The sequence below is a fragment of the Meriones unguiculatus genome, assembly GCF_030254825.1.
Source record: "Meriones unguiculatus strain TT.TT164.6M chromosome 13 unlocalized genomic scaffold, Bangor_MerUng_6.1 Chr13_unordered_Contig_2907, whole genome shotgun sequence".
Taxonomy (NCBI): Eukaryota; Metazoa; Chordata; class Mammalia; order Rodentia; family Muridae; genus Meriones; species Meriones unguiculatus.
In genome coordinates this window covers 1,260,001-1,270,000 of record NW_026843582.1, presented here as the reverse complement: position 1 = coordinate 1,270,000, position 10,000 = coordinate 1,260,001, and the positions used below count along the sequence as shown (strand labels likewise).

General features: G+C 63.0%; 1 protein-coding gene across 1 annotated transcript in view; it reads right to left on the bottom strand.

Moving 5' to 3' along the window:
- Positions 1–10,000, bottom strand: part of Insr (insulin receptor) — a 70,640-nt gene that overhangs the window by 54,849 nt on the left and 5,791 nt on the right. Inside the window, 1 exon segment of the mRNA XM_060375915.1 lies at positions 8,275–8,823. Coding sequence (XP_060231898.1) covers positions 8,275–8,823 — 549 coding nt within the window.

Sequence of the window (10,000 nt, the reverse complement as noted above, 5' to 3'; positions counted from 1 at the left end):
CTCCTCCTCCTCCTCCTCCTCCTCCTCCTCCTCCTTCTCCTCCTCCTCCTTCCCCTCCTCCTCTCCCTTCTCCTCCTCCTCCTTCTTCTCCTCCTTCTCCTCCTCCTCCTCCTTCTTCTCCTCCTCCTCCTCCTTCTTCTCCTCCTCCTCCTTCTCCTCCTCCTCCTTCTCCTCCTCCTCCTTCTTCTCCTCCTCCTCCTTCTCCTCCTCCTCCTCCTCCTCTCCGTCCTCCTCCTCCTCCCCGTCCTCCTCCTCCTTCCCCTCCTCCTCTCCCTTCTCCCCTCCTCCTCCTCCTCCTCCTCCTCCTCCTCCTCCTCCTTCTCCTCCTTCTCCTCCTTCTCCTCCTCCTCCTCCTTCTCCTCCTCCTTCTCCTCCTCCTCCTCCTTCTCCTCCTTCTCCTCCTCCTCCTTCTCCTCCTCCTCCTTCTCCTCCTCCTTCTCCTCCTCCTCCTCCTCCTTCTCCTCCTCCTCCTTCTCCTCCTCCTCCTCCTTCTCCTCCTTCTCCTCCTCCTCCTCCTCCTCCTCCTCCTCCTTCTCCTTCTCCTCCTTCTCCTCCTCCCCCTCCTCCTCCCTCTGCTCAGCTTTGCACATGTCAATGTTTGCTGTGCTCTTAAGGCCACACCCACAGGGGTCGCTCGGGGGTCGCGCGGGGGTCACAGGGGTCACGCAGGGGCGCAGCTACAGCGTCTCCAGGCTCGTGCGGAAATCCGGGTGTGATTGCACGTGTGCGCGCAGGCGCCCATGTGTGTAACGACACGTGTGTCCGTGTGGACGCGCGCGTGCGTGATTACGTGTGTAGGTGCGCGTGGAACTACCCGCGTGAACCTAATGACACACGTGTACGAGTGTAACTGCATGTGTGCGTGTGCCATTACATGTGTGCAGTTGCGTGTGCTCACGTGTGTGCACGCGTCTAATCACACGCGTGTGTAATTGCACGAGCGCATGCGTGATTACACGCGTGCAATCGCATGTGCACGCACGAGGTCACACGCGCGCGCGTATGATCACGCGTGTGTGTCCGTGTACCTGTGTGCGCGTGTCTCTTACACGTGTGTACTGGTGGGTGTGAGTAAATGCACGTGCGTGACCTCGTGGGCGTGGAAACACACGTGGGCGCGTGTCTAATTACCCGTGTGTGTGTGTGCGTGATTGCACGCGTGCATGTGTGACGACGTGTGTGCAACGTACGAGATTAAACGTGTACATGTGCAGTCACACGTGTGCATGTCTGTTTACACGTGTGCGCGTGTCTAATTCCACGTGTACCTGTGTGCGTGAGTCAATGCCGTCACCGTCACCCCGGGGTCCAGTTCACACCCGTCGTCACCGTCCCCCCAGTTCACACCCGTCGTCACCATCTCCCCAGTTCACACTCGTCACCGTCCCCCCAGTTCACACTCGTCACCGTCCCCCCAGTTCACACCCGTCGTCACCGTCACCCCAGTTCACACTCGTCGTCACCGTCACCCCAGTTCACACTCGTCATCACCGTCGCCCCAGTTCACACTCGTCACCGTCACCCCAGTTCACACTCGTCACCATCACCCCGGGGTCCAGTTCACACCCGTCGTCACCGTCACCCCAGTTCACACTCGTCACCATCACCCCAGTTCACACCCGTCGTCACCGTCACCCCAGTTCACACTCGTCACCATCACCCCGGGGTCCAGTTCACACCCGTCGTCACCGTCACCCCAGTTCACACCCGTCGTCACCGTCACCCCAGTTCACACCCGTCGTCACCGTCCCCCCAGTTCACACTCGTCACCGTCACCCCAGTTCACACTCGTCACCGCCTCTCCCCAGTTCACACCCGTCACCGTCACCCCAGTTCACACCCGTCATCACCGTCCCCCAGTTCACACTCGTCACCGTCACCCCAGTTCACACTCGTCACCATCACCCCGGGGTCCAGTTCACACCCGTCGTCACCGTCACCCCAGTTCACACCCGTCGTCACCGTCACCCCAGTTCACACCCGTCGTCACCGTCCCCCCAGTTCACACTCGTCACCGTCACCCCAGTTCACACTCGTCACCGTCTCCCCAGTTCACACCCGTCACCGTCACCCCAGTTCACACCCGTCATCACCGTCCCCCAGTTCACACTCGTCACCGTCACCCCAGTTCACACTCGTCGTCACCATCAACCCAGTTCACACTCGTCATCACCATCTCCCCAGTTCACACTCGTCACCGTCACCCCAGTTCACACCCGTCGTCACCGTCACCCCAGTTCACACCCGTCACCGTCACCCCAGTTCACACTCGTCACCGTCACCCCAGTTCACACTCGTCACCATCAACCCGGGGCCCAGTTCACACTCGTCGTCACCATCACCCCAGTTCACACTCGTCACCATCAACCCGGGGCCCAGTTCACACTCGTCGTCACCATCACCCCAGTTCACACTCGTCGTCACCCTCCCCCCAGTTCACACTCGTCGTCACCGTCACCCCAGTTCACACCCGTCGTCACCCTCCCCCCAGTTCACACTCGTCGTCACCGTCACCCCAGTTCACACTCGTCGTCACCCTCCCCCCAGTTCACACCCGTCGTCACCGTCACCCCAGTTCACACCCGTCGTCACCGTCACCCCAGTTCACACCCGTCGTCACCGTCACCCCAGTTCACACTCGTCGTCACCGTCACCCCAGTTCACACTCGTCGTCACCGTCCTCCCAGTTCACACTCGTCGTCACCGTCACCCCAGTTCACACCCGTCGTCACCGTCACCCCAGTTCACACTCGTCGTCACCGTCACCCCAGTTCACTCTCGTCACCATCACCCTGGGGTCCAGTTCACACTCGTCGTCACCATCTCCCCAGTTCACACTCGTCGTCACCGTCACCCCAGTTCACACTCGTCCTCACCATCACCCCAGTTCACACTCGTTGTCACCGTCACCCCAGTTCACACTCGTCGTCACCGTCGCCCCAGTTCACACTCGTCGTCACCGTCGCCCCACTTCACACTCGTCACCGTCACCCCAGTTCACACTCGTCACCGTCACCCCAGTTCACACTCGTCGTCACCATCACCCCAGTTCACACTCGTCACCGTCACCCCAGTTCACACCCGTCGTCATCGTCTCCCCAGTTCACACCCGTCGTCACCCCAGTTCACACCCGTCGTCACCGTCGCCCCAGTTCACACTCGTCGTCACCGTCGCCCCAGTTCACACCCGTCGTCACCCCAGTTCACACTCGTCACCGTCACCCCAGTTCACACCCGTCGTCACCGTCACCCCAGTTCACACCCGTCGTCACCGTCACCCCAGTTCACACCCGTCGTCACCGTCACCCCAGTTCACACCCGTCGTCACCGTCACCCCAGTTCACACCCGTCGTCACCGTCACCCCAGTTCACACCCGTCGTCACCGTCACCCCAGTTCACACCCGTCGTCACCGTCACCCCAGTTCACACCCGTCGTCACCGTCACCCCAGTTCACACTCGTCGTCACCCCAGTTCACACTCGCCGTCACCGTCTCCCCAGTTCACACTCGTCACCGTCACCCCAGTTCACACTCGTCGTCACCGTCACCCCAGTTCACACTCGTCACCGTCCCCCCAGTTCACACCCGTCGTCACCGTCACCCCAGTTCACACCCGTCGTCACCCTCCCCCCAGTTCACACTCGTCGTCGCCCTCCTCCCCGCCCTGCTTAGCTTCCCTCTGTCCGCCATTTTCCCCTCAGGGCCTGGCTCCGCCCCTCAGGGCCGGGATTGGCCCCCACAGCCCTGGCCACGCCCCCTGGCAGCCATTTTTTCCCCTCCCTCAGCGCTGTGATTGGCCCCCACAGCCCTGGCCACGCCCCCTGGCAGCCATTTTTTCCCCTCCCTCAGCGCTGTGATTGGCCCCTTCTCCCGCCTTGGCCACGCCCCTGCCGGCCGCCATTTTACCCTCAGCGCTGATTGGCCCCTTCTCACACGACCACGCCCCTAACCGGCCGCCATTTTCCTCCCAGTTTCTCAGCGCTGTGATTGGCCCCTTGTCACGCAGCCACGCCCCCAACCAGCCGCCATTTTCCCCCAGTCCCTCAGCGCTGTGATTGGCCCCTTCTCCAGCCTTGGCCACGCCCCTGCCTGCCGCCATTTTCCCCACAGTCCCTCAGCGCTGTGATTGGCCCCTTCTCCAGCCTTGGCCACGCCCCCTGCCTGCCGCCATTTTCCCCAGTCACTCAGCGCTGTGATTGGCCACTTCTCCCGCCTTGGCCACGCCCCCACCGGGCGCCATTTTCCCCTCCCTCAGCACTGTGATTGGCCCCAGCGGCCACGCCCCCAACCAGCCGCCATTTTCCCCTCAGCGCTGTGATTGGCCCCTTCTCCTGCCTTGGCCACGCCCCCTGCCTGCCGCCATTTTCCCCACAGTCCCTCAGCGCTGTGATTGGCCCCTCTCCTTTGGCCACGCCCCCCTCAGCCGCCATTTTACCCTCAGCGATGATTGGCCCCTTCTCACGCGGCCACGCCCCCAACCGGCCGCCATTTTCCCTCAAGTCACTCCGCGCTGTGATTCGCCCGCTCTCCTTTGGCCACGCCCCTCGACCGCCATTTTGCCCATCACTCCACGCTGTGATTGGCCCCTTCTCACGCACCCCCGGAAGTGGGAGGGCCGAACCGGAAGTGGGTGCGGGAGACAGGAAGTGGGGTTGGCAGCTGCCAATTTCTCACACAGAGCAGAAGCGGGTGGGCGGGACAGGAAGTGGGGCCTGGAGGAGGAGCCACAGCCTAATCCACACAGGAAGCGGGAGGGCGGGACAGGAAATGAGCATGTGAGACCGGAAGTGAGGCCTGGAGTGCATAGTCACAGCCTAATCCACGCAGTAAGAGGAAGGGCGGGACCGGAAGTGACCATAAATGACCGGAAGTGAGGCCTGGAGGAGTCACAGCCTAATCCACACAGGAAGGGGAAGGTCGGGACCGGAAGTGACCAGAAATGACCGGAAGTGAGCACCTGTGACCGGAAGTGAGGCCCTGAGAGCGGATTCATAGCCTAATCCACACAGAAAGCGGGAGGGCGGGACAGGAAGTTACCAGAAATGACCGGAAGTGAGCACCTGGGACCGGAAGTGAGGCCTAGAGCGGGGAATGACAGCCTAATCCACACAGGAAGCAGGAGGGCGGGACCGGAAGTGAGCAGAAAAGACCGGAAGTAAGGCCTGGAGGAGTAGTCACAGCCTAGTCCACGCAGGAAGCGGGAGGGCGGGACCGGAAGTGAGCAGAAAAGACCGGAAGTGGGCGTGCGGGACCGGAAGTGCCCCCGGACGCGCATCCCGGAGCGTGGCCGCGGCCCGCGGAGCGTCCGCAGCCTCCCGGGAGGGCGAGTTTGCCGACACGCAGAGACACGCAACCACACGGACACAGCACACGCCGCCGTGACGCGTGTCACCCACAGCTCTGACACGCAGGGACAGAAGAACACGGGGAACACGGAGCCGACACGCATAGACACACAGGTTAACGGATGAGCAACAGGGAACACGGAGCCGACACACATGTCGACGGACGAGCACGGAGCAGACACGCAATGACACACGTGTCAGGGAACACGGCCCCGACATGCAGTGACACGCGCTGACGGAAGAGCACGGGGAACACGGAGCCGACACACACGTCGATGGAGGAGCAACAGGGAACACGGAGCCGACACATATGTCGACGGACGAGCACGGAGCTGACACGCAATGACACACGTGTCAGGGAACACGGCCCCGACACACGCAGTGACACACGCAGTGACAGAAGAACACGGGGAACACGGAGCCGACACACGTGGTGACACGCGGTGACACACACGGAAGAGCAACAGCCGATACCGAGCTGACGCCCACGCGTTGATGGACGAACACACACGGGGGACACGTGGTGACACGCGCTGACGGAAGAACACGGGGAACACGGAGCCGACACATGTCGATGGAGGAGCAACAGGGAACACGGCTCTGACACATGCGGTGACACGTGGTGACGGAAGAACATGGAGCCGACGCGCAATGACACGCAGTGACACACGCCGATGGGAGAACGCGGGGAACACGGAGCCGACGCGCAATGACACACACGCGTCAGGGAACACGGCCTGGACTCGCAGTGTCACGTGGTGACGCACGGAAGAGCAGCAGCCGACACCGCGCTGACGCACGCGTGTTGACGAACACGCGGGGGGACACGCGGAGACACCCGCGCGCTGACACGCGGACGTGCCTGACGCGGAGCTGACACACGGAGCCGGAAGGACGCGGGGGACAGGACGACGCCCGCGCCTGCTCCCTCGCTCTCCCTTCCCCTCCCCCACCCCCTTGCACACCTCCTCCCTTTACGCCCTTGCACACTCCGCCCTTGCACACCCACCCTCCCCTCGCACACCCACCCTCCCTTGCACACCCACCCTCCCTCGCACACCCACCCCCTCCCCTCTTGCACACCCACCCTCCCTCGCACACCCACCCTCCCTCGCACACCCACCCCCTCCCCTCTTGCACACCCACCCTCCCTCGCACACCCACCCTCCCTCGCATACCCACCCCCTCCCCTCTTGCACACCCACCCTCCCCTCGCACACCCACCCTCCCTCGCACACCCACCCTCCCTTGCACACCCACCCTCCCTCGCACACCCACCCTCCCTTGCACACCCACCCCCTCCCCTCTTGCACACCCGCCCTCTTGCCCACTCCTTGCACACCACCCTCCCTTGCACACTCCGCCCTTGCACACCCACCCTCCCCTCGCACACCCACCCCCTCCCCTTGCACACCCACTCACCCTTCTGGCCGTGCGAGTGGCTCCCTTGCACACCCACCCCCACCCCTCTTGCACACCCGCCCTCTTGCCCACTCCTCGCACACCCACCCTCCCCTCGCACACCCACCCCCACTCCTTGCACACCCACCCCCCTCTTGCACACCCACCCCCTCTTGCACACCCGCCCTCTTGCCCACTCCTCGCATACCCACCCCTCCCCTTGCACACCCACCCTCTTGCCCACTCCTTGCACACCCACCCCCTCCCCTCTTGCACACCCACCCTCTTGCCCACTCCTTGCACACCCACCCCTCCCCTCTTGCACACCCGCCCTCTTGCCCACTCCTTGCACACCCACCCCCTCCCCTCTTGCACACCCGCCCTCTTGCCCACTCCTTGCACACCCACCCTCTTGCCCACTCGCACACCCACCCTCCCCTCTTGCACACCCACCCCTCCCCTCTTGCACACCCACCCCCTCCCCTCTTGCACACCCACCCCCTCCCCTCTTGCACACCCGCCCTCTTGCCCACTCCTTGCACACCCACCCTCTTGCCCACTCGCACACCCACCCCTCCCCTCTTGCACACCCACCCCCTCCCCTCTTGCACACCCACCCCTCCCCTCTTGCACACCCGCCCTCTTGCCCACTCCTCGCACACCCACCCCCTCCCTCTTGCACACCCGCCCTCTGGCCCACTCCTCGCACACCCACCCCCTCCCCTCTTGCACACCCGCCCTCTGGCCCACTCCTCGCACACCCACCCCTCCCCTCGCACACCCACCCTCTCCCCTCTTGCACACCTACCCCCTCCCCTCTTGCACACCCGCCCTCTTGCCCACTCCTTGCACACCCACCCTCTTGCCCACTCGCACACCCACCCCCTCCCCTCTTGCACACCCACCCTCTCCCCTCTTGCACACCTACCCCCTCCCCTCTTGCACACCCGCCCTCTTGCCCACTCCTTGCACACCCACCCTCTTGCCCACTCGCACACCCACCCCTCCCCTCTTGCACACCCACCCTCTCCCCTCTTGCACACCTACCCCTCCCCTCTTGCACACCCGCCCTCTTGCCCACTCCTTGCACACCCACCCCCTCCCCTCTTGCACACCTACCCCCTCCCCTCTTGCACACCCGCCCTCTTGCCCACTCCTTGCACACCCACCCCTCCCCTCTTGCACACCTACCCCCTTCCCTCTTGCACACCCGCCCTCTTGCCCACTCCTTGCACACCCACCCCCTCCCCTCTTGCACACCTACCCCCTCCCCTCTTGCACACCCGCCCTCTTGCCCACTCCTTGCACACCCACCCCCTCCCCTCTTGCACACCTACCCCCTCCCCTCTTGCACACCCGTCCTCTTGCCCACTCCTCGCACACCCACCCCCTCCCCTCTTGCACACCCGCCCTCTGGCCCACTCCTCGCACACCCACCCCCTCCCCTCTTGCACACCCGCCTTCTTGCCCACTCCTCGCACACCCACCCCCTCCCCTCGCACACCCACTCCCCCGTCGCACGCTCACCCTTCTGGCAGTGCGCGTGGGTCCAGCACCGCTCCACGAACTGCCCGTTGATGACGGTGGCGGGGCAGGGGGTGCCCCCGGCGGCCCCGGGGCAGACGTCGGCGCAGCCCTCGCCGTCGGCGCGGTTCCCGGCCACGTAGTTGCCGGCGACGTCGTCCACGAGCCGCGCCCAGTCCACGCTGGCCACGTAGCAGAGCGCGCGGTTGCGCTCGAGGCGGACGGAGCCGCGGGCGACGCTCCGGAGGCCGCGCAGGCCCAGCTCGCGCAGCTCCGCCATCTCGAAGACCACGAGGGCGTAGTGGAAGAAGAGCCTCGAGCCCCGGATGACCGCGAGGCCCGGGAAGAGCTCGCGGAGGCTGCGCAGCCCCGACACCCGGAAGAGCAGGACGTAGTCGGTGACGAGCACCAGGCGCGGGAAGCTCAGGCCCCGGAAGTCCTCGGGCCGCGCCGGCGGCATCAGCAGGATGCGCAGGGCCCCCTCCACCACCGAGCAGTTCCGGAGCGCCGACAGGCGCCGCACGTCGTTGCGGAGGTCCAGGCCCGGGCACACTGCGGGGGGGGAGCGTGCAAGGAAAAAAGGGTGTGAGTGTGCAAGAAAGAGTGTGAGTGTGCAAGGAAAAAAGGATGTGGGTGTGCAAGAAAAAAAAGGTGTGTGTGCAAAGAGTGTGAGCGTGCAAGGAAAAAAGGATGTGAGTGTGCAAGAAAAAAAGGATGTGTGTGTGCAAAGAGTGTGAGCGTGCAAGGAAAAGGATGTGTGTGTGCAGAGTGTGAGCGTGAAAGGAAAAAAAAGGATGTGGGTGTGCAAGAAGAGTGTGAGTGTGCAAGGAAAAGGATGTGGGTGTGCAAGAAAGAGTGTAAGTGTGCAAGGAAAAAGGACGTGGGTGTGCAAAAAGAGTGAGTGTGCAAGGAAAAGGATGTGGGCGTGCAAGAAAGAGTGTGAGTGTGCAAGGCAGGCGCAGCGCCCCCTCCACCACCGAGCAGTTCCGGAGCGCCGACAGGCGCCGCACGTCGTTGCGGAGGTCCAGGCCCGGGCACACTGCGGGGGGGGAGCGTGCAAGGAAAAAGGATGTGAGTGTGCAAGAAAAAAAGGATGTGTGTGTGCAAGGAAAAAAGGGTGTGAGTGTGCAAGAAAGAGTGTGAGTGTGCAAGGAAAAAAGGGTGTGAGTGTGCAAGGAAAAAAGGGTGTGGGTGTGCAAGAAAGAGTGAGTGTGCAAGGAAAAAAGGGTGTGAGTGTGCAAAGAGTGTGAGCGTGCAAGGAAAAAAGGGTATGAGTGTGCAAGAAAAAAAAAGGTGTGTGTGCAAAGAGCGTGAGCGTGCAAGGAAAAAAAGGATGTGGGTGTGCAAGAAGAGTGTGAGTGTGCAAGGAAAAGGATGTGGGTGTGCAAGGAAAAAAGGATGTGGGTGTGCAAGAAAGAGTGTGAGTGTGCAAGGAAAAAGGACGTGGGTATGCAAGAAAGAGTGTGAGTGCAAGAAAGAGTGTGAGTGTGCAAGAAAGAGTGTAAGTGTGCAAGGAAAAAGGATGTGAGCGTGCAAGGAAAAAGGATGTGGGTGTGCAAGAAAGAGTGTGAGCGTGCAAGGAAAAAAGATGTGAGTGTGCAAGAAAAAAAGGATGTGGGTGTGCAAGAAAGAGTGTGAGTGTGCAAGGCAGGCGCAGCGCCCCCTCCACCACCGAGCAGTTCCGGAGCGCCGACAGGCGCCGCACGTCGTTGCGGAGGTCCAGGCCCGG